Source organism: Larus michahellis, chromosome 2 (genome assembly GCF_964199755.1).
Source record: "Larus michahellis chromosome 2, bLarMic1.1, whole genome shotgun sequence".
NCBI lineage: Eukaryota > Metazoa > Chordata > Aves > Charadriiformes > Laridae > Larus > Larus michahellis.
In genome coordinates, this window is record NC_133897.1 from 129348418 (window position 1) to 129375401 (window position 26984).

At 39.0% G+C, this 26984-nt stretch overlaps 1 protein-coding gene across 5 annotated transcripts in view; it reads left to right on the forward strand.

Moving 5' to 3' along the window:
• Positions 1–22309, forward strand: part of CHD7 (chromodomain helicase DNA binding protein 7) — a 133323-nt gene extending 111014 nt beyond the window's left edge. For 3 of the 5 annotated variants that reach the window (XM_074577089.1, XM_074577091.1, XM_074577090.1), the window contains 23 exons: positions 1704–1914; positions 2443–2638; positions 2858–3025; positions 3684–3863; positions 4143–4253; positions 4339–4544; positions 5507–5706; positions 6296–6455; positions 9513–9602; positions 10189–10292; positions 11655–11784; positions 12050–12122; positions 12340–12394; positions 13117–13345; positions 13514–13722; positions 13870–14547; positions 14982–15142; positions 16815–17042; positions 17278–17721; positions 18304–18525; positions 18921–19061; positions 19519–19623; positions 20400–22309. In XM_074577089.1, the coding sequence (XP_074433190.1) occupies positions 1704–1914; positions 2443–2638; positions 2858–3025; positions 3684–3863; positions 4143–4253; positions 4339–4544; positions 5507–5706; positions 6296–6455; positions 9513–9602; positions 10189–10292; positions 11655–11784; positions 12050–12122; positions 12340–12394; positions 13117–13345; positions 13514–13722; positions 13870–14547; positions 14982–15142; positions 16815–17042; positions 17278–17721; positions 18304–18525; positions 18921–19061; positions 19519–19623; positions 20400–21356 (5258 nt within the window). In that variant the 3' untranslated portion in view covers positions 21357–22309. The remainder of the gene's footprint in view (positions 1–1703; positions 1915–2442; positions 2639–2857; positions 3026–3683; positions 3864–4142; positions 4254–4338; positions 4545–5506; positions 5707–6295; positions 6456–9512; positions 9603–10188; positions 10293–11654; positions 11785–12049; positions 12123–12339; positions 12395–13116; positions 13346–13513; positions 13723–13869; positions 14548–14981; positions 15143–16814; positions 17043–17277; positions 17722–18303; positions 18526–18920; positions 19062–19518; positions 19624–20399) is intronic. The other 2 variants (XM_074577092.1, XM_074577093.1) reach the window with 2 other exon arrangements.
• The last annotated feature ends 4675 nt before the right edge of the window (positions 22310–26984 follow it).

Consider the following 26984-nt stretch of genomic DNA (forward strand, 5'->3'; position numbering starts at 1 on the left):
ATATTGGTTTGCTTCATAGTAGTGAAACTTAAATTTGTATATCACAGTTGAGTAAGAAATAAATGATATAACCAGGAAAGATCACTGAAGTTACTGCATGTGAACTACTTGACAGCCTACTATATACTGAAACTGCCTAAGCTCAGCTGAGATTTACTACCCAAAATTCTGCCCATTTTACAAGATGGGAAGTGATATGATTGAAGGGAAATTGAGGAAGTGTCTGATTTTATTATTTTCACATGGCTTTATTTTTTTTATGTGCAAACCATTAGGATCAGTAATGCTTGGAGTAGGGAATCCAGATAATGAAAATTCAGGGAGGTAAAACTACCTTTAAGTGTGGTCCCATCTTGAGTCCATTAAGTTCTGTAAAAACTAGAAGTGCAAGTGTATTGAGTAACACAAAGCTGTCAGACAGCCTGCTTAGGGTAGTATCTAGTTAAGACACCACATTACAGTAGGCACTGAACCAGCGATCACACAGGGAGGGTGCGTTTGCCTGTTTGTTTACAGGCATCTACTTAGAACTGGGATATGAGAGAGATGCTCAGCAGAAGCCTGGCAATAAGCTCTTCTTCCCCCCTCCCCCAACCCTTCCATCTTTCCTCCTGTTATTCAAAAGCAGTATTGAAGCTGAGTATTATACAAACCAGAAATACTTTGTAAACTACATTTTGTTTAAAAAAAACAACAGCAAAAACAACAGAAGAAAACTACAAAAACCAAACCAAACAAAAAAAACCCAAACAAAAAACCCCCAAGCAAACAGAGACTGAAAAAGCTCCAAATAAGAGTTTATTTGGATGTGAAATAGGTTTAGGATGGAGATTTCTAACCTCTTACATAGCCAAGAATAGTAATCTGATAATTCTTGAAATAGCCCACTCTGTGACATAAAAAATGGAACAAAAGCATAGAAGAGGTTGAAGAGACAACTTGATCTTGGCCTATAGTTTTCAGATAATCAGCAGTAGAAGAAAATATTTGCTGCTCTGCATATCATTCATAGGCGAAGGGGTGGCAAGAAAGAACTTTTGACCAATTCTGGAAAGAATATACATGGTGGATAGCTTCACTAAACTGAACAAAAAAAAAATGCATTCAGTGAGAAAAGAAAGCTGAATAGAAGGTAAAATAATCATTTCACAGCTGCTTATTCCTCCTACCCCCTGAAATTAGCTTTTTCATTGTTTGGATTTTGATTCTATAATTAATAATGGAAGGAGCAGGTCAAGGTCATGCGTGTGTTTAAGCCTGGTTTTGGTTTTTGAGGCACAGACGTCAAATGTGACTTGTATTCCATGTATTTTCCTGTGGAAATTACATACTTTTTCTTATATGTTGCATTTAAGAAAGGACAGAAAAACCATTCTATTAGTTGGAAATGGTTTACTTTTTCATCTTTTTTTTTAATTTTTCATTTATTTGTGTGCATTAAATAGTTGTATGAATTTATTTAGGAAAGGGTTTACTTCCATTTAAAAGAGGAAAAAAAAAAAAAGAATGTTCAAAGTTACTTTTTATTTATGCTGTATTTGTGTATATGTTTGCTTTAAATTTAAGGTTAATATTTTTTATAAATGTTTATTCACATAATGCTTAAAACATTCCTGCAGTTTCTATAGGGTATTGGAGGCAAGCTCATTGTTTATTAATAAACCCCTTTGCAGCATTCATGTATTGCTGTCCAATCTTTGCAGGTGCTGAAGAGAAAATTTTGGAAGAGTTTAAAGAAACACACAATGCCGACTCTCCAGATTTTCAGCTCCAGGCAATGATCCAGGCTGCTGGCAAGCTAGTACTGATTGACAAGCTGCTGCCAAAACTGAAGGCTGGTGGCCACAGGGTGCTTATCTTTTCCCAGATGGTGCGCTGCTTGGACATACTGGAAGACTACCTCATTCAAAGACGGTGAGAGCAACAATATAATACAATTCTAAATAAACTGTGCTTTCGTCAGTGGCCACAGTATTTAACCTGTGAGTAATCCATATTGAAAAGGGATGAAATGCAAACACTTTACAGTATTTTCTGTAGTGATCTGACTAAAGGGAAAAGTATACCTGTAAGTTGCAAGTAATGAGATTTTTCTTTTGGGTGAGTACAAAATGATCTCATATGGAGAGCTTTAAACCTCTTAGTTTACTATGTAGTTAAATGTTTTGGTGGCTCTAGAGTCTTTTAGCTTAAGCCTGAATGTTCATTTCATTCCTTAGAGTGAAACTCTGTTCTTTACCAAAAGGTGTAAAGCAGGAGACAAAGTAGTGTGTCTTCCACTGATTGAAGTTAGTGGATACAGGAACAGTTGCTCAGTTTGTTGTAATTACTTTGACCCTATAGTAGCATATTTTCCTTTTTTTTATTTTTTTAATTGCATATTCTTACAAAGAAACAATACCATTATAGTAAAGTTCTCCTTATAATTTGTCTTTATTTCAGGTACCCGTATGAACGAATTGATGGCCGAGTAAGAGGCAACTTACGTCAGGCAGCTATTGACAGGTTTTCAAGACCTGATTCTGATAGGTTTGTTTTCCTGCTGTGTACAAGGGCAGGAGGTTTGGGCATTAATCTTACTGCTGCTGATACCTGCATCATTTTTGATTCAGACTGGAACCCCCAAAATGACCTCCAGGTAACATTACAAGAGATGATTTTACTGACGTTTTTTCTTTGCCTTTTTGCTGTGAAAGTTTCTTCACCTACAAGACAAATTATCTGTTGTCCCTCTTAAAAGCATAAAGATTATTATTTATATTGAAAGCAATAACTTGAAGTTGTCTGTATTGATTATTTTAAATTTTTTTTCTTCCTTTTGTGACCTGTAACTGAGTATCTGTCTTTGTTTCATCAGGCTCAAGCACGATGTCACAGAATAGGACAGAGCAAATCAGTGAAAATTTACAGGTTGATAACAAGGAATTCTTATGAAAGGGAAATGTTTGACAAAGCTAGCTTGAAGCTTGGCCTTGATAAGGCTGTGCTACAATCTATGAGCGGAAGAGAAAACGCTACGAATGGGGTGAGAATTAATATACTAAGGTGCATGATCAACAAATGCTATGAATGTGTAGCACTTTCCCTGCTTGTTTGCGTTTTAGCTGGAGAACAGTGGTTTTCAGATGGAGTACGGCATGTATTTTAAAGTAGGGTTAATTAAGGGCAAGGCTACATGAACTGGCTCAGCCTATCTAATGGCTCACTTATTGCCAAAAGGGGGCAGGTGCAGTCATGTTCCCTCAATCTTCATCCATTCTCATAATTCCACCCTTTACATTATGTTGATCCTGGTACTTTTTGGAGTTCTTCTAGTCAGCTTTTTCTGGTGTAGCCTTTTTGCTTTGGACTTTTTTTTGCTTTAGGTTTTTGTCAGGCTAGTAAGTTAAATCTGCACCCAGGAGGAGTTTAGCAGTCATCAGAGCCAAAGTAAAGGGATTCAGTGACAATGAATTATTAAATAGTTTAAACCACTCATATAACTTCATTTTAAGAATTTTGTTGTTCATGTTTTTCTTTTAAAGGTGACTTCAGCATGAATATTTAATTGACCGACACCACATTGTCTTAGTTTCAGTTCTTAAAATGCTAAGTAAGAGGACAAATAGTATGATTATGCTGTTAGATGTACACATTGGCTGATGTCAAAAAAACACCTCAAAACCCTCTCTTACATGTTACAGGTGCAACAGCTTTCTAAGAAAGAAATAGAAGATCTTCTTCGAAAGGGTGCATATGGTGCTCTGATGGATGAGGAAGATGAAGGGTCTAAGTTTTGTGAAGAGGATATTGATCAGATTCTTTTAAGGCGAACACACACAATTACTATTGAATCTGAAGGAAAAGGCTCAACATTTGCAAAGGTGTGCATTGACATTCAGAGGAAAATTAATAAAATGTGAACAGGATAGATGGTAGTAGTAGTAAATTGCCTTCTGTGTCAGTGTAGTTTTTCAATGTACTTGTCTCAAGATATTTTCCTCACAAATGTTGGGATATCTGTATTTCCAGTCATGATAGTTTCCAGGCTTACCTTTTTTCTTTCTTGAAACTACCACTTTATAATGTATTTACCAGTGAAAATAGATATTCTTTGTAGCATGCAGTTAAGAAACCAATGCATATGTTTTCACATTTACTAGGCTAGTTTTGTTGCATCTGGGAACAGGACAGACATTTCCTTGGATGACCCTAATTTTTGGCAGAAGTGGGCAAAGAAAGCTGAGCTGGATATTGATGCTTTAAATGGAAGGGTAAGAGCTTTATGATAGTTCCTAGTACAATTAAATGGAAGATATTCCCCCCTCCTAAATTTCTACATTTTCATTTTCATTTTAGAATAACCTAGTTATTGATACACCAAGAGTAAGAAAGCAAACCAGACTCTACAGTGCAGTCAAAGAGGATGAACTGATGGAGTTTTCAGACCTGGAAAGTGATTCTGAAGAAAAGCCTAGCACAAAGCCCCGTAGGCCTCAGGACAAATCACAGGGATATGCAAGAAGTGAATGTTTCAGGGTGGAGAAGAACTTACTGGTTTATGGGTAAGGATATTAAGAAGATTAAATATACTGATTGTGGCTAAAGAACTGAAAATATGGAAATGATGTATAATAAATAATTCATCCTTTTCTTGGACACGTTCACATAATCTCTTCCTGTGTAACCGTTATCTCATTATGCTGTATACACGCCAGTGAGATTTTAAGTCGCTATATATATAAAGTTGCTTGTATAAGTGTTACTTAGGTTAAAGTATCTGAGTGTCTTACAGATGGCTATGAGCTCACTGGTAAGATATGTAGTTTTGTGATGGCCGAATACTTGTTTCTGGTTTCTCTTCGTGTAAAGAATTCCTGAGTTACCGAGGCTTAATCTCTTTTATAAATGTTGTGGAGAATAACAAAGTGTATTTGTAAAGGACAATGCGGCTGTGAAATCAACAGTCGGTCTAGAGGTTTTCAACATAGATTCTGGTATTTTAGCACCAGTTGAATTCAGCTATTTGATACTTTATATTTTTCCCCATTGGATTTACCAATTTGAATTTTATCTCTTAGCAAGCCAGTAGCTATCTATGTTTGGCTGCTAACACAGTGGGCTTTGGAATGACTGTCTGTATTTTAGGAAGTTGTGTACAACAATTGCTAATGATGGATTTCAGGATCAAAATAAGAATGATTCCCCAAACCCCATGATTGTAGGAGTTGGTTGAGTTTCCTATTCGTAGCTTACTGGGACCGTTAGTTAAACATATGTACTTTATTATTTTGAGTGTAGTTCAATTGCAGCTTTACGAGCAGTGAACTTATTGCCTGTTCCGTAAAATAAACATTCTTAACTCTTTGGTGCTGGAGGTTGGATTCCCTGACATAACCTGCAAATGCAAAATGCATTAGCAGTGACACAGGAGGTCCCAACTTGCTTGGTACCAGGACTTAAATTGCAAGTCACAAATTAAAGTACCAGTGCCCTGGCTGTTGTATTGAATGTATTTTTCTTATAGCTGGGGTCGGTGGACTGACATCCTCTCACATGGGCGCTATAAACGTCAGCTAACAGAACAAGATGTGGAAACCATCTGCCGGACTATCCTGGTATATTGTCTTAATCATTACAAAGGGGATGAAAATATCAAAAGTTTCATCTGGGATCTGATCACTCCAACTGCAGATGGGCAAACTCGAGCTTTGGTTAATCATTCCGGTATGTCTACCACAATCAAATAATGATGCTAGTAAACAGGAAAGAATTGCTTCAGTCATGCTATGTATTTAGTTTAAACTATAGCCATTCTGACATGTCGTAGGATCTTGTCAGATTTTATGAGTAAGGTGGGCTTTGACTTGGTCCATACTTAAAGGGAAAGTCTCCCTTAGACACTCTGTAGGATACAGTGTTCTTTCCCTTAAATCATTTTTGAACAAATATTCTAGCATAATTTTTAAGTGGCACCTACTGCCGGAGTTAATCTGTTTCAAATTGCCATAAACCAGAAAGCTTGTTTCCTTATGGCTGCTCAGATTCATGAGAATTTTTACAAGAAATATTTATATAACACCATTTTCTGGCTAGCGCTCTGCATTTTTGAAATGTTCACACTTAAATTTGCATGAAAGTTTTGGTTGATTTTGTTATTTGCAATTCTCTGTACTGAATTATGTTGCTGTTCAGTTTTTGGTGGTTGTGTTGCCCACAAAGGAATTAATATAGCTTTAAATGTATGTTTGTAATGTAGTTTGGGTTGAGAGCTTTTCTATTCAGATTGTGTAAGAAGTATTGGGGTTTTACATAGGTCTGTCTGCACCAGTGCCCAGAGGGAGGAAAGGCAAGAAAGTAAAAGCCCAGAGTTCACAGCCAATGCTGCAAGATGCGGATTGGCTCACAACCTGTAATCCAGATGTATTATTTCAAGAAGACAGCTATAGGAAACATCTCAAACATCACTGTAATAAGTAAGTATTAATAAATAGTTCATTTAGAGGTTTTTTTACGACATGCTTTTGAAAAGTCCACAACTTCTTTTGGATATTTTTAATAGAACACAGGGCCATTTAATAGGATGTAAAGGCCATTATTACTTTTTAATTTGGGAATAATAATTTTAAGAGATATATGGATAGTTCTGTAAGCTCTTTATGACTGATCAGCGCTTAAAACACAGTTCTGAAGAAAACTGTTTTCTACTTACTAAATAAGAATGGAATCAGATGAGGTTATTTTTTTTACCATATAAAGGAAAGACTGTATCCCTACACTGTCTATTTTTCTTGACAATTGGCTGTCTTTACACAAAAGCTGTTTGTTTCTTACCCTTCTTGTGGGGTCTCTCAAGCTGATGTCCTTAAGAGTTCTGTTCCTTAGGCATTAAACTCAAATGTCCAGTTATTCATTTTCAGTTTCATGTAGTAGTTCACCTATACGTGTGTGTATCTCTTCTCTTCGTTCTTTTTCTCCCTTCCTTTTTTGCTCTCCACATTATACAGAATATTTCTTCTTTCCTCTTTTGTTTGAGATAAAATTCCTCACCAGGTTTTCTTACCTGAATCAGTGCCTTGATTTGATTTTTGCAATTTTAAACACATTACTGAACTGAAAGCCTTTGGGGACAAAGATCGTTTTATTTCGATTTGGGATATCGTTGTGTGAATGTCTCTTAAGAGCCTCTCTTACATGCTTTTAGCTTTTGTTTTGTAATATTTTAGTTATTTTTGTGTCAGCTTCTGTCCACAGTGTCCTGGTTCTCTATCTCAGTTTTGCTTGCTATAGTCTCTGTTTACAGACACTGAACCTAACTCTTGTCCCAGAAATGTCTTAGTTTGGGTTTGTGGGGGAGGTTGTGTGCTTTTTGGGCTTTGGGGTTTTGTTTTTTTTCTGTTTTTAAATTTATACTCTTCATTGTATAAATACGCCATACAGATGTAATGTGGTGTTACTGAAAGGTCGTCAGTACTTTGCGTTTTGAATATATATTGTGTTTCACTAATACTGTTTATTGGAAAGAAATTATTGATTTGAAAAGTACCTGTGGCCTGTCAATAGGGGGTGTGATGTGAAGGAGGAAAGGCATATAAGGGGTTTATTAGCTCATTTCTAGATGCTAACCAAACTTAATTCTCAGCTGATGAAAACACATACTTACAGAATTATGTTAGCAAGTGCACATCCAAATAAACTACGTTCTGATTTTTTCTGAGCTGTTACTCTGATCTGTTATTACATTTCACTTGCTCTTAAAGTAATTAAATTCTTTCCTGTACCACTATTTTAATCTCTCAGGTAACATGTCCTCATTACTTGTTATATCAGTTTGCAGATCAGACTTAAACTCATTTTTAAAATATTGCTCCTGTAATAAAGCAGTAGAACAATTACAAGGATAGGCAAGATTGATAAATCACTGTGCAAGAATGTTTTCAGTTGCTATCTTTTTCCTTCGCTTCCACCAGGACTAAGTGAATCATAGAAGCAACGTGTTTAGCCCAGGTAAAATCGAACAGAGGTGGAAGCCAATTAATAGTCTGAGTAATTTCCATCAGAAGGCAGCAGTAGCAAAGCTTTGTAAGAACTGATGTCCTCTCCTTACGTAACATATATGCTGTTTTAACAGATAGGACTCTGGTGCAAAGATCCTCTCGTGTTCAGTTGGTGTTGGGTTTTTTTTTTTCCTGCTCCTCTTCTTTGGCTTGATGTAACAGCTGTTATTGCTTAATACTAAGATGATAGAAACACTCAACAGCTTATTTACATAGCCACAGAGGGAGCAGGGACACCTTACTGGTCCCAGTTATCATGCATACAAAAAGAAGCATGTCTGACATGTTTTGAATTGCAGACATGACCTTCATTCAAATCCCTGCTCCTCCAAGGTTTGCTGGAATAACACGTGTAAAACCGGGTATTGCTCTGGTTGCATCAGATCTCTAATGAGGAGCTCTCAAAACTGGTGGTGGTCTAAATTTTTCATGCAAGTGGGTGATCAGATTACTGCCTCCCAGGTCACCCTAGCTGTTCAGAAGCAGCAGCAATTCAACAGTTTCCGTGATGGATTTGGGTACAGTGAGAGGGCAGGCTGAATAATCTCTGTTTTAGCTGGTACTGATTTTACTTCATGAACTAGGCAGCAGGGGGTGCCCTGAATTGGGTAAACATAGGAGAGTAGGATTATTTTCAGGTAGATACTTTTTCTACAGAGATGACCTCTTTTCTAGTCTCCTTGAAAAGCCAGTGTCTGCCATTCTCTCTCCTGCCAGCTTCAAGTATGACCACAACACCTGACAGCCCTTCCAAAAACCACTGTAGTATGACAGAGATAGGGAAAAATAAACATGGGCAACGAAGATTTTTCACTTCTTGTAACACTTAGGTTGTGCACAGGTAAAATTAAATAGCAGTTTTAACTATAAAGAGTAAAAATAGTTAATATCTCCCAAGGGAAATGAGGGATTATTCCCTCCCCCCCCCCCAATTCTCGGAAGCCAAAAGTTGTATAATCTGAAAAACCTGACATTCCATATTGAGGGTTTATTGTAAGGTAGTAAAACCAGATTTTATATCTCGTTTATTCCTACAACTTCTGATGTGCTTCCAAAAATGGTATTAAGGCAGCAGCTGAGGAAATTTTATGAGATAATGAAGCAGAACAGTTACTGAAAGCCATCTGCTCAGTTGTTTACAAACTTGCTTCAATACTTCAGAGGCAGTGGTAGAGTACGTGTCTAAACTTCACAAGCTGCACTAGGTAGAACTAAATGAAATGCGCCGGGGCTGGGCTGAGCTGGGTCCCTCTCTGTGCAGTGTAAGCGGTTGCCAGGCAGGCCTGTTGGAAGCCAGCAGAAAGCACCACACAGAGGTGATTATGTGCCACCATCTGTCACGCTTCAAGCCTACCATACAGCATGGCTAATCAGCCTTGGCAGGATGATGGATGAACAGCAGCAGCTGCCAAAAGCCACTGTTGGCAAACAGTCCTGAAGTTAAGAACTTTTTCCCCCCTCTGCCTTCCTCTCCAGGGTCCTGCTGCGTGTCCGCATGCTCTACTATCTACGACAAGAAGTTATAGGGGACCAAGCAGACAAGATCTTAGAGGGTGCTGACTCAAGGTTAGTGCAAGTGCAGGCTTATTTTTTGCTTTATGACGCTGGCTTTTATTAAGTACATGTACTGTAATAATGCAGCATTTAAAGGTTGTCACACTTTATCTCTTAAATGTCTGTTCTCAAGCAGCCTTATTATTTTACCAAGTGCAGTGGGTAATTTTCTTGGGGGAGGAAATGATGTGGGAAATGAGAGGCGGATTTTCACTTCTGCTAATAATGAAGGACTATTCTATCTCAACTTTAAAAAAATGAAAAAAATATACTAAGACCTTAAAAGAATCATATTTGGATAATCATTGTCGTGCCACTCCCAAAAGAGCCTGATGATTTTTGGTTTTTTGTTGGTGTTTGTTTGGGTGCTTTTTTAACCATCCTAGTTATTTTTCAATGTATTTCAATTTCTGTGCTGGGTTTTGGGGTTCCCCCTGCCGGCGCCCAACCTCCCCCTTCCCCCAAATTCTTTATTCAATTTAACAGTGTTTTGCTTAAAAAAAGCATTTTTTTTAAGCATTTGTTTAAAAAAACCCAAAAAAACCCCCAATTTTGCCCAGTAATAACTTTGAGAATGTATATAATGCTGTCTTCACAGTGAAGTAGATGTATGGATACCTGAGCCATTCCATGCAGAAGTTCCTGCAGACTGGTGGGATAAGGAGGCGGATAAATCCCTTTTAATTGGAGTATTCAAACACGGTAAGTGATGTCTCACTCTGAACAAAACTCAGTTGTAAAGCTTTCTGTGTGTAGGACTGTTCAGTCATAATATTAACAAGTATTGTTCCAAAGAACTGTTGGCTTGTATCTCCCTTTTTTTCTTGCCTGCATTAAAAACCTAATAGGAGCTGTAAATATCAGATGCTGTTTTTAAATGTTTGCAGAACATTTGAGAAGAAAACATTACTTTCTTGGCTGTAAATAAAACAAAACCATATTTGTTTAAATAATAGCCAAATAGTAAGATAGATCTCCATAAACTTTGCTTCCAGCACTGCTTCACTTGCTAACTCTGCCAACCAGTGTCAAAGTGGACGGTGGGCTTAACCTCTGCTATTAATCTGTACAAGTGCCTCCTGGGCTTTGTTCCAAGCAATATTTCACAAATGTCAGTGTTGAGAACTCCCGGCTCCCTTGAGTGGGATGCAGCCTTGTTAACTTTGAAAGGCTGGGGATGCAGAGCTGGCATGATATATACAGTGAGCGATTCCTGATTATAATCCCAATTCTCTGGAGGTCGCAGAGGTATTCTCAGCAGCCCAGCCTGACTAAAGGGGAGAATGATGGCTTATAAAACCTTTCATGATTACAGTTTGGCTTGAGGCTCTACAGCAGTTAGGAGCAGTGTGTTGTAGTACAAATCCTAATTGAATTGTGCTGTTCTGCCTATGTACAGCAGCTCTGTTTTGTGGGCTCAGCTGAGGCAAGTCTAGTCTAAAAATCATTTTCCTGCAGTGCACTGTTGGGATCTGCCATTTTCCATCTAGTCAACTTGGGCAGTAAAAAAGCAAACAGCAGTTTGAAAACCATAGAGGGAACAGTGTCATCTTACTGACATGCATCATCCTAAACCTAATAAGACAGGTTCGTTGGCCTTACGTATAACCCATGCATACAGCATTTTTGCAGCCTACATTGAGGGTTCCAGCAGGGCTGGAGCTATAGAAAATGCATGTGTGTGTGTGTTTCCGTTTGCATCTGCATGTTTCCAGTATGGAGTATTGAATGTGGAGAACCACTGACAAAGTCATATAGGAAACTTCTTTAAGTTTTTCACTTTGTGAAAGATTTTTACTGTACCTTATAAAGACATTAAATTGAATACTTTCTTCAGTATCAACTATTTGTTCATGTTATTGATGTGAAAATGTTTCTGTGCTGATGGAATTTACCAGTATGAAAAATGAATGAAATGGTTGTTTCCAGCATGGTGACAGCTCCTTTGTTTTATTTAAAAATAAATAGATGAATTCGGAAAATTGTGCTTCTATTGCCTAAACCTGTTCTATTCACAGTTGGTCATAGCTTTTAAAAAAAAATTGTCTCCTGCTCTGCATGCAGGTTATGAGAAGTACAATTCTATGAGAGCTGATCCAGCACTGTGCTTTCTGGAACGGGTTGGCATGCCTGATGCGAAGGCCATAGCTGCCGAACAGAGAGGGACAGACATGTTAGCAGATGGTGGTGATGGGTAAGGAGGACATGAAAAAATTAATAAACTTTATCAGCATTGTATATGTTGGCATGAGTTCATATGTCATATTTTGCTTACATCTCGCCTGAGGATCTGAAGTGATCATATGATGTAAAAAGTACATAGAATTGTTCACACAGTTGAGCATGAAATATAAATGGGTAACTTGGTACACAATACTGATGGCTTTTGTAGCTTTTTTGCTTTTGTCCAGAAAATCAGCCCCCTCCCAAAACCAATATTTCTCTTAAATATTTTATAGCGGTGAGTTTGACAGAGAGGATGAAGATCCAGAATACAAGCCAACCAGAACTCCTTTCAAGGATGAAATTGATGTAAGAACTTCAACTTTATGTAATTACAAATATATATAACTATAACTGATTCTCTGTGTTTATCTTAATGTGCAGTTCTTAAGTTTGAGAGCTACCAGATAAACACACCTTACGAAGATTGTTTGCTGCTGTGTTTGAGAGATGACATATTTTTCTCCTGAAATGATAACATATGGTCAAAACTGAAAACTAAAATAACTTCTGTCTTCTCCCCAAGGAATTTGCAAACTCACCTCCAGAAGACAAAGAGGAATCCATAGAAATACACCCAAGTAAGACTATAGCAAAGAAATTAAAAAGGCAAAAATGGACCATTTAGTGAAAGGTGGACTGTTTATTTGCCACGTGAGGGGATAGGTTGTGTTTTGGGAGGACATCACTGTAAACTTCTACTGCCAATTCTCTTCATGCTTCACATCTTACAAAACAATTATTTACTGTCTTTGAATAATCCACATTGTGGCTTTCTGGGTTTCTAATTACATAGTAGAAATTGTGATGATAAAGACCGGATGTTTCATAATGCAGCCGTTGATGTTTTTGCCGAGATAATCTTGGAAGTTACAGATACATTGTTTCCTCAGTATGGGGGAAAATTGCCAAGCTTAAGTGAGAATAGTAAAGTGGGAAATCGTAAGCATAGGTGTTTCCTCAGAGGCAGAATGATGATCTTAGTAATATATTTAAAGATACATTGCATTAATTTAAATACTTACAGTATTCATAATATGTTTGTATTCATAACATTGAATAATAATGCTTGATGCTTATCTCTAAATGTTTCACAAACATTTCTGAGTTCTTAGAGTTGGGTGGTTTGGTTTCTATTTTTTATTTCCTACCAATGTAGTTATCCTGTTTTTAATTTGTTATGCACCAATATTAATGAGGCATATGTTCTTATCAGATAAAACAGGAATCCAGTTCTAGCCGTAGAAACTTTGAAATCTTTAGTGGTGGTTTTGCAGTGCACAAATACTTCTCTATTCTCTAGACAAGCACAGTGAAAGCAATGCTGAGTTAGGCCAACTCTACTGGCCCAACACTTCAACCCTGACTACCCGTCTGCGTCGCCTCATTACTGCCTATCAGCGCAGCTATAAAAGGCAACAAATGAGGCAAGAGGCACTAATGAAGACTGACCGCAGGAGACGTCGGCCTCGGGAAGAAGTGAGGGCACTAGAAGCAGAAAGGGAAGCTATAATAACAGAAAAACGACAAAAGTGAGTTTCTCAGTGATATCTGTCTTTAAATCTCATTTGAGCTTGTGTGTCACCAGTACTGCCGTTCTGCTTTGAAAGAATAAACTAAGGGGGTTTGGTGTCATCCACACTGTCTTTGGACTCTGGTTTATTCAGTGGCCTCACTTCTCTTGCTTCTTCCTTAACTAGGTGGACAAGAAGAGAAGAAGCTGATTTTTATCGTGTGGTGTCTACTTTTGGAATTATTTTCGATCCTGTAAAACATCAATTCGACTGGAATCAATTCAGAGCATTTGCCAGGCTTGATAAAAAGTCCGATGAAAGCTTGGAAAAGTATTTTAATGGCTTTGTGAATATGTGTAGACGAGTGTGCCGAATGCCAGTCAAACCGGATGATGGTAAGTTTTAACTGACTGTAGGAATCAATGTGACTGTTATGAGACAGTGGTACTGTTGAAACTTCACGTGCAGGTGTAAGGGTACAGGATTTCAAAATGGGTGTACATTCAATCGATGTTAAACAATACAAATCACTGTCATTTCAGAACCACCTGATCTTTCCACTATGATTGAGCCGATCACAGAAGAGCGTGCTTCTAGAACTTTATATCGTATAGAACTGTTGCGGAAAATCCGTGAGCAGGTTCTCCATCACCCACAGTTGGGAGAGAGGCTAAAACTTTGCCAGCCAAGCTTGGACCTGCCGGAGTGGTGGGAGTGTGGTAAACATGACAAAGACTTACTGATTGGTGCTGCTAAACATGGAGTCAGTAGGACAGATTATCACATTCTGAATGATCCTGAACTCTCTTTTCTTGAGGCTCACAAAAACTTTGCTCAAAACAGAGGGACGGGTAATGTAAATACTGTCTCTTCTGTAAACCCTCTGGGTGCTGGCTGCAGTCAAACACCACCTGTTGTCCCATCCACACCAGTACAAGAAGAAAAGACTACAGAACAAACAGAGTCTAAAGTTGAAGGGTCTGAAAATCCAGCAGCCAAAGAAAAGCCTGATATCAAAGAGGAGACAGATACTGCAGATAAAGACACTAAACCAGACTGTGATGCTGAGGCTGAGCCTGGCTCTGTTAAATGTGAATTGAAAGACATAGAAATGAGTACAGACGTAGACCCAAAATCTATTTCTGAGAAAGGTTCGGAAGAAGATGAAGAGGAGAAACTGGATGATGATGATAAATCAGAAGAATCCTCCCAACCTGAAGGTAACACGTTGGTCAGATCAATTCTGTGTGCTTAGCATGAGCCCCACAGCTGTTGCAGCTTGTGCCAGCTGGTAAGTGGCACACATGGAGCCATTATGGAGCTTGGGATGGGCTACATGTAGCAGTTCCTCTGCCCTTCCGCACATCAGGTGGTGAGATAAGCTTTCATAAAAACCGTGCAGCATCAGCGGGGTATTCCCCCACAAGGCTTTCCAAGATAGCTTACTGAGCCAATAAGCACGGTCTCTGTGCCAAATGTAGAAGACTAAGGCTCTGGTGTAGTCATTACTGAATAAAAGCCTATGTTAGAAAAGTTGTGTCAAGCCTGGTTGTCTTAACCTGTCTAGTTGGGTTGACAGTGGGTGGTTGAGTTGGGTTGACATTTGGTGGTTGGAAACTTTTGTAGTTAATGTCTGGTTGTGGTTGTTATTCAGCAGGAACAGTTTCTCAGGGTAAGAATTTTGATGAAGAAAGCAATGCTTCTATGAGTACCGCAAGGGATGAAACACGTGACGGATTCTACATGGAAGATGGGGATCCCTCTGTGGTGCAGCTGCTTCATGAGAGAACATTTGCCTTCTCTTTCTGGCCTAAGGTTGGTTAGGGGTAGAATGGCATGTGTCTTTTTCAGTATAGATAAAATACGGGAAACGTGTTTGCAAAATAACGGTGAGCTCTGTGTGATTCTGCATTTCCAGTGGCGAAGGGACTTTTTTCTGTGAATGATTTGTGGAATAGCATTTTATTCTTCATTTTCATACAAATTAGCAGAGGAAATGAAAGGAATTGCTTTACTGTAAATAGTGTCATTCAGTAAAACAACAAACTACTGACAGACGTGGATTCTCGTAGGCTCCGTGACTGTATGTCAGCAGAGTCACACCTCTTGCACCTCTGTTGATGGAAGCAGACTTACGATTTTGAATTATGGATTTCATCTGCAGAGCAGTCTGCGGTGTTAAGAGCAGAGATTTTGTAAGATCACCTTTTTATTTTGGGGTGAGGAGATTGTAGAGAAGAGTATTGGTGACCTACATGATCTAAGCCATTATGTAATGTTGACAGATGTAATTGTATTAAGGTATCCTGCAAACGTAAGCAGCAGTTTTAGATAGGATAAAGCTATATCTTGTTTTAGTAACCAGGCAGAAAATTATCTAATATAAAATGTTTTTAAAAATATGAAACCATGACCTTGTAATAAATCCATACATAATTTAGTACTCCCCTTTGCAGTAAGGGGGGAGAGAGAGAAATAAAGTAGTAATAGTCTTAAGCTTACTAATCACCATAACAGGGCCATCTGGTTTGGGACGGGGTGGAGCGGGGGGGGGGGGCAGGGCAGCGGGACCTTGTTCTTAATAGGCTTATTCCTGGGGAAAGCAAGCAGTCTGTTGCAGCTGCTGAGATTTGCTAGTGGCTTTTGCACTGTTTTGCTGTTCAGGAAGCTAACTGATGCTCGTATTCCCTAACCAGCAGTATTTCTCATTGTTCTGAAGTTTCTGCTACTTGAGGCAGGCTAGCATAGAATGTGCTTGAATACTGAAATGGAAGAAATTAAATTATACTGTCTTCTTTGCTTTAGCATATATTTTGGAAACATGGACTAAAATCTTATTCCAGTTGTAGTGTAAAAGTAAAACAAAAAATCCTTCATCTGTATAGGTTCAGCATAAGTAGACTAATAAACATAATTAGAGATTTTTTAGTGTACACGCTTCAGTGAAATTTGAAGTGATAATGGGCGTGGAATGAAAATTGACATTCATTAGATGTCCCTAGGTTGGTGCCCGTTTCATAATGTTGAACTTTATTAATAGTGACGTTAATGAGGATCCACTTCCTAGGACTGAATTACAGATCCAGCCTCTTGGTTCTTCAGAACTGTAGCTTTAAGATGCTGATTGCAGATGTTTTGATTTTCCTTTCCTAACTGTTGATTTTGCTAACTACTGAAGTTTTGCAGTGTAAAACAATAGTAACTTTCTGTTAAATTTGTCAGTTAGTACATTGTCGTACAGAAAACTCTGTCTTCCTCCTTCCCCCCAGTTATAAATGCAGCTTTTAAATTCTAGTAATGTTCTATTCTTCAAAATTCTCTGTATATTAGCTTCTTGTAAGGCAATCAGTTTATCCTCACATGCAAGAATAGTTGTTTTTGAATGTATTTCTTAAGCTTTGGAAGCTGGACTGTGTCATTATACTCATTTGAGTTTATATGGCAACCTTCACACTGAAGGTTCATTACGTACTTTTCCTTTATGCAGGACCGAGTAATGATCAACCGATTAGACAACATCTGTGAAGCAGTGCTGAAAGGGAAGTGGCCAGTAAATAGGCGCCAGATGTTTGATTTCCAGGGGCTCATACCTGGGTATACTCCAACAGCTGTGGACAGCCCTCTACAAAAAAGGAGCTTTGCAGAGCTCTCCATGGTTGGTCAAGCCAGCGTCAGTGGCAGTGAAGATATCACTGCTTCTCCTCAGTTATCAAAGGCAAGGCTGCATCTTTCTCTTTCTTATGTAAAACATTTTATCCTGCATGCGCTTCTTTGCACAAGAGAAAAAATAAAAAATACCATTTCTTAAAATAAAATAGGAAAAATAAAAAAGTGCTTCTTTGAATAAAATGAAGGCTTTGTTTTCAGAATTACATGTTCAGGCTTTTATTTTAAATTCAGAATAGCAAATAGAGCTTTGCTAATATTTGGAAATGCTCATTTTTCATTAGGAAGATGCACTCAATTTATCGGTTCCACGTCAGAGGAGGAGGAGACGAAGAAAGATTGAAATTGAGGCTGAAAGAGCTGCCAAGAGGAGAAATCTTATGGAAATGGTTGCCCAGTTACGTGAGTCTCAGGTGGTCTCAGAAAATGGACAAGAAAAGGTTGTAGATTTATCAAAGGCCTCACGAGAGGCAACAAGTTCTACCTCAAATTTTTCACCTGTTACTTCAAAGTTTATCTTGCCTAATGTCTCCACACCCGTGTCTGATGCCTTTAAAACTCAAATGGAGCTGCTGCAAGCAGGTCTTTCACGCACACCCACAAGGCATCTACTAAATGGCTCTTTAATAGATGGAGAACCACCCATGAAGAGGAGGAGAGGAAGGAGGAAAAATGTAGAAGGGCTTGATCTGTTATTTATGAGCAACAAACGGACATCATTGACTGTAGTAAGACAGCAACCTTTTTGTCTCATATTTGTTCTTCTGTGTTTAGTACTTTCTGAATGTGAGTTTAAAGTAGTGTTGTACTCTCTGTAATAGTAATGTACAGTTTTTACCCAACCAGCTTTTTCTTTGTGTTTAGAGCTGCTATTTCTTTTTGAACCAAACAGAATGTTGTTTACATCAAGTTTTTACTCTAGCAAATTGTAGGCTGAGTTTTAAGTGTCTTGTACTTTCAAAAATACTTTTTTTTTTTTAACAAAACATACATTTATAACAACATATGTTTTGAGGCTTAAGTATGTCTTTCTTACCGTGTAGAAAAAGGAAGGTCTTGTGGGCCATTAACTGTAAATGCACAAAAACTTGCTCGGTCTTTAGTTGTATATTCTTTAATGTTCAAGGATGCTAAATTTACAAAATTCCCTAATGTAATGGTATTGCTTTACATAGTATGAATATTTAAACCCCGTTAACTCTTGTGTATGCAAAATCTCACTGAGCATTTAGCTTCAGTCCCTGAAATTATTTCTCCCAGGTAACTGTTCCCTTGAAGTGAGAATTAATACAGATGTTAAATGTTTTCAGGAGGATGCAGAAGTGACCAAAGCTTTTGAAGAAGATATGGAAGCCCTACCAGCAAGGAACATTCCATCTCCTGGTCAACTGGACCCAGACACTCGCATCCCTGTAATCAATCTAGAGGATGGGACCAGGCTGGTGGGAGAGGATGCTCCTAAAAACAAGGATTTAGTGGAATGGCTTAAATTACATCCTACTTACACTGTAGATATGCCAAGTTATGTACCAGTAAGTATGTGATTCTAAGAGTGTTGTTGTATTATATTAATAGAGAAGTTAGTTTTACAGATGTTAAAATTAATTTCCTCACGTTGGGCGTAGTCATTGGATTTTGTAACTTGGTTTGCAGTAGAGGTCCTCTCTTCAGCCACACTTATAGGCTGGTAGGGAGGATATATGGGTTGCTTTTCCTTTCTTAATATTTGTATATAACAATGTTAAAGCAGTGTTTGTTTCAAGTTCTGTAGAATTTCTTCATCTGATAAGAAAAAAGATTTTTCTGGGATAATCTGAGGCTAACGTAGTTGGCCCCTTCTTAAAATCGTTGTGAGAAGGCGTTCCATGATTGGCAATTTTTGTCAAGAAAATGAAAAACTAAAAAGCAATACATCTCTTCTTTCCAGAAGAGTGCAGATGTGCTGTTTTCCCCATTTCAGAAGCCGAAACAAAAACGACACAGATGTCGAAACCCTAATAAACTGGATATAAACACCTTGACAGGAGAAGAAAGGGTACCTGTTGTAAATAAGCGAAATGGAAAGAAGGTAAAAATAAGTTAGTTCAGTGGCAGTCTTTAATAGTGTCTTTGCACGTGGAAAGTCAGTTTTCTACTCCAAGCTTTCTTTTAAAAAGTTTAATAATGTGTCACCAGCAGTTATTCTTACTAGAATGTACTACCTAGTTCCTTTAATTCCTTTTTTGTTCTTCTGATATGTTAATATTAATCATTTGAGTAAATAACTGTTACTTTTTGAAACGATATAGCACATTTTTTCATATGCAAATTTCATTACTAGCCCTGCCTAAGATGCAGCATTTTACTGTATTTTTTTAAAAAACATGATCTTCTCAATTCTAGTATCATTAGCTGGTTTCCATGTAGTTTTCCACAGTCTGTCCTGAAAGTCTTTACTGCCATCCTTCAGAGATGAAAGAGCACAGATAGAAAATACCCATATAAATAGTTTTTGTTTTAAGTATTAACCTCATCTTTTGCATTAGATGGGTGGAGCTATGGCCCCTCCAATGAAGGACTTGCCAAGATGGCTGGAAGAAAATCCTGAATTTGCTGTTGCTCCAGATTGGACTGACATCGTTAAACAGTCTGTAAGTGAAACTCTCGTTCCATGCTTCACTGTAGATTATAGCACGGAAAAGTTGAAGGCTGTGTAAATTGATTATTAAGTCTTTATCTCATAGCTAGTTTTGAGCTGAGGAAAATTGTAGTCTCTGGGTGGGAGTTGCCAAGTTCGGGGGGGATGGTGATAGGAGGCTGCTGCAGAATGGGATTGAAGTACACTTGAAAAATCAGCTGCGTTAAGGCAGCCTTCAGCATTTTTTTTGCATTATTTTTTTTCTTGTAAGCAACAAACCTTAACAAATACACATATTCATACATTAGGAACTATTAAGAAAATATTTGTCATATTCATAACAGAAATAGAATTCATCATCTTGGCAATAGGCAGCATCAAAAGATTAGGTTTTTCTGCCTTTTATTTTACAACAGTTATTTGAAAATAAAGGGTACAATTCTGCAAATACTAATTTTAATAAAATATTGCTATACTGAAGTTCAGTGTGAAGTACAAAGGTATAGACTCGTAACTGCAGTGTATCAGGGTTTGGATTTTTTTAATGAATGTTTTGTTTTACTGCTGTGTTTAAATGTACAAAATCTCTGACTTTGCTTTCTTCAGTTTTTCTTACATGTTCTACTGCAATTCAGTTTAGTAGCTAGCTCATCGCGATTTGCCAGGGTTGAAAACCACTTTTGGAGTATGCTGGAATCCCTTCTGTTTCTTCCATCGTCATCAGTTAACTGGCGAAAGCTATAAAAGCTAATCGAGAGTAAAGCTTGTTTTTCTGTATCTTCGTTTCAGGGTTTTGTTCCAGAGTCCATGTTTGACCGTCTTCTCACTGGACCTGTTGTGAGGGAGGAAGGAGCAAGCAGAAGAGGAAGAAGGCCAAAAAGTGAAATTGCCAAAGCAGCTGCAGCAGCTGCTGCTGTAGCATCAACTTCGGGAATCAACCCACTACTAATGAACAGTCTGTTTGCTGGAATGGACCTCACAAGCCTCCAGAACCTACAGAACCTGCAGTCTCTCCAGCTCGCAGGCCTCATGGGCTTCCCGCCAGGACTAGCAACAGCTGCTGCTGCTGGGGGGGATGCTAAAAATCCAGCTGCCATGTTGCCTCTGATGTTGCCAGGGATGGCAGGATTGCCCAATATGTTTGGACTAAGCGGATTGTTGAATAACCCAATAACGGCTACTACTGGAAATGCCACTACTGCTTCCGGTCAAGGAGAGACTGAGGATGGCGCTTCAAAAGCTGAAGAGAAGAAAAATGAGAACGAAGAGGAGAACAAAGACTCTGAGAAAAGCACAGACACTGTTTCTGCTACTGACTCTGCGAATGGATCTGTCAGTGCTGCTACTGCGGCGACTACCGCCACTGCCACCACTACCACCACCACCACCAACACTGGATTGCCCACAAACCCTCTGGCCTTCAATCCTTTCCTGCTGTCTACCATGGCTCCTGGCCTCTTCTATCCATCTATGTTTCTACCTCCAGGACTGGGAGGATTGACTCTGCCCGGTTTCCCAGCACTAGCAGGACTTCAGAACGCAGTGGGCTCCAACGAAGAGAAGGCTGCTGACAAAACTGAAGGAACTGCCTTTAAAGATGAAGAAAATCTCGAAGGCAGTGATGCAGAGGAGAGCCTTGATAAAACTGCAGATTCCTCCGTTTTAGAAGATGAAATAGCACAGGGTGAAGAATTAGACTCACTTGATGGGGGGGAAGAAATAGAAAACAATGAAAATGATGAATAACCAGTACCAGTTACAGTTAAAGTGTTTTAAACTTTTGACAAGTGGTAGTCCTACTGTTTACACTCACAGTTAATGTCCATACTTAGTTTTTATAAGCTGTTCTGTAACATAGTGTAGCAAAAAAAAGTTCAAGTCATGTTATACAGATGTGTCAAAAGGTATCTTGGTCATTAAGTATTGTGCAGTGCATTATTTATTATCCCTAGGAGAGATGAAATTTGAGAGGTGATCATGTCTTTTTAAGGAAATTGACATAATGCTCTGCTTTTTTTTTTTTTCTTTTGGTACCATTGGTATTATGAATTAAGCAGCAATTTGTAATCAAGTGGCACTAATAGAAGGAAGTGCTGCTTAAAGGAAGGATGAAGTTATATATTTAATTTTTTTATTTTAATTTTTTTTTTGCTGTGAAGGTCAAGATGAAATTTACCATACATATCGTACTCGCGCTTCATTTTGACTGTATGGGAGTTCACCCGCTCACATGCGCGCACACACCCACACACACACTCTCTCTCTGACAATCTTCATGATAGTGTGAATGTCTCTGTCTTGAGACGCAGCAATAATAAGGCAGCTGTTGAATGTGAAGAGTACCTTTTGGAAATTAACCCACGGAGAAGGTTCTTACAGGATAAAGCTACAGTTTAATCGTCTCGTGATCTTGTAATGCACTGGTATAAACAAAAAGAAAAAAATCAGGTACCTTTTTTAAATTAAAGGACTTTGTTACTTTAGCCACAAAGCTAAACAGCATTACCTCAACTCTAAACTAGCCTTGAAGTTTACAGACATGACTTTGTAAATGTATTGTTTTTCTTTGTTGTGATGTCTTTTTATTTTTTTTCTTTGGAAACTGCTATCATGTAAGATAAGATGTAAATTGCTGCCAACTGTAGTAATGATGCTTTTAATAAAAGTGACCCATGATATGCAGAGATGTAATTATAGAATGTAGTGTTTAGGGACATCACAACTGGTGTTCGCTTTCGTATTTGCATTGTGGCTTTCTTACAGCATTTTTCTGCTATATTCTTTGTAGATTAGTGGCTGTAAATGCTGAACTGATTGTCTTCAAGGGACTAGGCAGGAAGAGAAACCTTGAATTACCTTCATATTTTCCACTCTTAAGTAACTCTACAGAAACGCACACTAAAAACCCCACTTTACTCCTTCAAAGGGTCATGAGAGACTGAGAATACTTTAAAATGTGTTCAGCATGTGATAATGTGGTACACTAAAGAACAAAAGGGCAAAAGAAAAATGAGGCTTTAATAGGCACAATATCTAGGTCATTTATCCTTGGTTAATGGGTAGAAAAACACAATGCTGTAGTGACAGCAAGGGATACAAAGGCTCTGTGGTATCCTGTAGACCAGAGCTTGTGATGCCAGAAACCACTGTGTCAAACAACCTACATGAAACTAAAACTGACCCACTTTTCATAAAAACCGGGGTCTCTTCTGGAGAGCTACCGATTTGTACCCTTTTGTGACCTTTTGATATTCGAGATAATGTACCATTTGAGAACTTCTGTTTCCACAGTGTTGTCACCTTGACACACACGTACACAATCATCTCGAGAGTGAGGATAAAAGGTTAGATTTTCAGTGGAGTACATGAAAAATTAGCTATTTGAGAGCCAGCTGTGGGTGGACCCTCGTCTTAGGACTAATATTGTCTGTGCTTTTGGAATGCTGGAGAGCTGCAAACCTCGCTCTCCTGTCCACTGCAAATTTATATGAGAGCTCAAATGGACAAGTACTGCAAGGCCAAAATGCAGTCTTGAGGGGGATATATGAAAAGGCGTGAATTTGGCCTGAAAAGAACATTTCATGAACGATGAAAGTAGAGAAATTAAGGCTTAGGAAGTGAATTTTGTGTGAATGAATCACAGGCACGCACTGTTGAAATGAATGGGTGTCAGGATGTCTTGTAGTGCCACTTAAATAGATCATACAGAGTTAACGAAGGTCAGCAAGGATTCCCCCCACCATGTACATCACTGAGCGGTTGATGAGGTGTGTTATTCCTGCCTTTTTCTAAAACATCACACTTAGACCATGACAAAAAGAGGCTGAAAGCCAAGGTACATTAATTTGATCAGGTGTGTTACATACTCTGTTCTATTTGTTTGAGCTGTTATTTAAGCTGTTTAAACGCCTCATGTCTTGTTTTTTTCTCCTACCTATAGAATTCCTGCTGTAAAAGTTGGGAGGTGCTTCCCGTTGTGTGTATTCCACATACTGGTACCAAATAGCTCTTTAATTTTTTTTTAGATTCAGCTTTATAATTCCCAGCAAAGATTTACACAGACTAATGATATCTCTTGGGAGGGCTCTTTTTAATTGGCAAGACTAGAAATTATATTGTTAAATGCCACAATAACCCTCTTTCTTCTCCTCACCCCCTTCCTCTGTTGAAATGAGGGGGAAATTCTGGTAACTGCCTATTTCTGCCTATAGGTTTTTGGCGTGGAAACATCCAAGTGGTGGCATAGGGTGTCCAAGGGACAAATAAGTGACTCTTACCCCTATTGCAAGCCTTCCTCCGTAATGGTATTGCTCATCTCTCTTTTCTAATGAAAGAAAAAATGAAACTGGAGAATGGTTGCAACAGAACGAATGCCGTGGTAATGGGGGAGCCTCTGTACTTGGAATGTGCTTTCCAAGCAGCCTCGCTTCCTACAGGCCAAACGGAGTGCTCACCTGTCGAAAGAAGGTGACATTTGATTTTTGGAAGGGATATGGGCCCCTGGTATGAAAAATGAAGTGGGGGGATTGCCATCTAATGTCCAAGAAATGTATTACATGAAAATATGAAGGTTTTTCTTGGATTTGACGCAGAGTTTCCTTACGTGTTAATTATTGCAAAGATTCTTATGGAGTTTTAAAGTGTGTCTAAATGAATAAAAGCTTACGCGAGTAAGATGCTTAGATGAGATACTACTCTGCACTTGATTCACATCTGGAGCACCCTTTTTGTCTGTCTCTGTGAGAAGCCGCCTTTTGCCACCAACCATTTTTTTGTTGGGCCTCCTAATGGTCGCAGAAATGTTACTGGGGGTATTGAGAAGTAAAAGTGACTTTGTTGTTGCTTTTAAGAAGAGAGTATCTGTGTCAAGATACACCGAGGGTCCAACACAGCCTTTTCTGTGTGCGGGGCGTGCAGTCCTGCCAAGGGAAACAACAGAACGACAACAAACCTGCTCAGGCTATTAAAAGAGCTATTTTTTTAAGAACTTGCAAAAGGAGTCTTACAGACTTGCTTTGCAAAGCTGGACTGTAAAGGAGAGCTGGTTCCAGTTGAAAACTGTCACCGATGGAATAGCGGACAAAACCCTAAACCAGGCCCAAGTATCTTCTGTCAGCTTCCATCTCTTGTTTCATACCAATGTCAAATGTCAAAGCGTGCTGCTCATTGGAATAACGCGCGCCTCTTCCGTTGAGGACCTTTGCCATTTAGTGCAGCAAAATAAGCGCTTTTTCATTTGAGGGAGGCTTAAGATTTGGAGAGGGGGATGGTAATTGCATTTGGAGTATTAGGCTTCCCATTGAATTTGTTATTGCATACAAAGCTGTTTGGGATGTTTGGGACTCCTGTTGTTCTGCACCATGTGTTCCTGCTGCCTCTGAATCCTTAATGTCGGGTCTGGAGGTCCGGAAGTGTCAGGGCATCCGAGGGTTCAGTCCTGCTGCCTCCAGACTCTCCCCTGGAGACCTGAAAGGTGCCGTCCCGTGAACGTTTTCTGATTCCGCTCGATGGGGGACAGCGCTGGTGGCAGGGTTTGCTGCACAGGCAGCGTAAATAACCTGTTGTACCCCTCTTTGGCTTCAGGCGATGATGCCTTGGAAAGACCTTGAGTTGGCTTCTTGCATGGGTGGTGTTTCAGGCATCCATTCTAACCGTTAGCTTGAGCAGGCAGAGGAAAATACGTGAGGGCAACTAATTTTTAAGGATTGACAGTTGCTGTGGTCAAAGTTTGATGGGAGTTTTGGAAGCAATGGAAAACATCTTTCTGAGTGTAAGGTGAATGTGCCAGCTCAGCCTGCAGGCAGCTTTAGGTAATAGATTTGATAGAAAATAGCAATTATTTAGGATAATGTGAACTGCAGTGCAAAAATATATTTTCTAAAGGGGAGGTAGATCTGTGTCACTGAATGGTTTTGTTTTTCCAGTTTTTGTAGATTGCTGTCAGCACTGGTAAAACCATCAAATCTTCATGATTTGAGCTATTCGTGCTGCAGTAGCTCAGTGCCGGTAGTTTCCAGCCTGATACTTGTACTCCCACAGCTTTGCTTAAAAAATTTAGCTATTGGTGATAGCTGAAAGTCAGAGACTTCATTAAATCCTGGTAATTGTAGCCTACGTTAAGAACCCAACCCACCCATTTAGAAAGTTTGCTCGGAGTCTGTAGATAGATGCAAGCGTTGTTAATTGGGGTCTCGCCGCCGAAGCTCCTATCTTCTTTTAGTTCCAACTTTTTATACTTCAGCTTAATTAACCTAAAGGGCAATATAGAGATGCTGCACCATGGATTCATCAATGGTTTGGGCAGTTGCATCCGTAAACTGAACGGCAGGCAAACTGCAAGCTTTAAAATGTCTATTATCAGTAGTAACGATGAGCTCTGCGGGCGACGAGGGCTCAGCTCTGATACTGGAGCTTTTGCAGCTCCCCTCTTCTCGGAGGAAGCTTTGACCTTCCAGTTTTTGGGAAGTCCCAGGAACCGATGGGCTTTGCTGGCGGAGGAGTTGGGAGCAGCAGCCGCCAGGTCCATGCTATGGGTCTCCTCCCACAGGGGCTTCTGCCATTGTTGGGCCCCGGGAAGGATTTGCATATCTGTGAGCGCAGAGCTAATGTTTGCTCCCTCCGCTCAGAGGCCCTGCAAGGAAACTCCATGATCCTTCCCTTTTTTTTTTTTTTTTTTTTTTTTTTTTTTTTTTTTTTTTTTTTTCCCTTTCTAAGGGCTAGTAGAAAATAAGAGACGGCCATTGTATCTCACTGCGGCGGCATTGTTCTGCACCAGACAAAGATGGCATATTTCTCCGATCCATAGTTTCTGCTCCTTCAGCCATGGCTGGCTACTGATGAGCAGCTGTGCAGGCTCTGAATAGCCTAAGGCATTTCCTAAAACCATTAAAAATATGAATTTTCCCCAAACATGTGCCAAACCCCTCCCAAAAATATGTGGCAGGAGGAGGGAAGCATAGCCATTGCTCTTTGTCCAGAATATGTTTTCCTAAAATCCAACTTTCAAGGCATGCCCGCTTTCAGGGAAAGTGTGTAAGTTCTCTCAAATGCATCAGTCGATTCCTTAATGACTTACGTAAGTCCTGTTTAGAAGAATATTTTAAAAGAAGAAATGTTTTCCTTAAGGATTTTGGTGAAGGAAAGAGGTGAAAGTGAAAGGTTTAAACTAAGCTGTATAATTTTACTTTATGAGCCAGACAGGTGCTCGTAATAAATAGCGGAAGAAAATGTTAAAAATCAGCCCTGTTCCTCATCTGCTGTGCATCTGACATTTCCAAAATATCATTTTGGGCTGTCACTGTAAGGACGTGCTTTTTTTTTTTTTCTTCTTCCCTGTCGTCTTCAAGTTCTTCTCAACCAGACTGGCCATCTTCT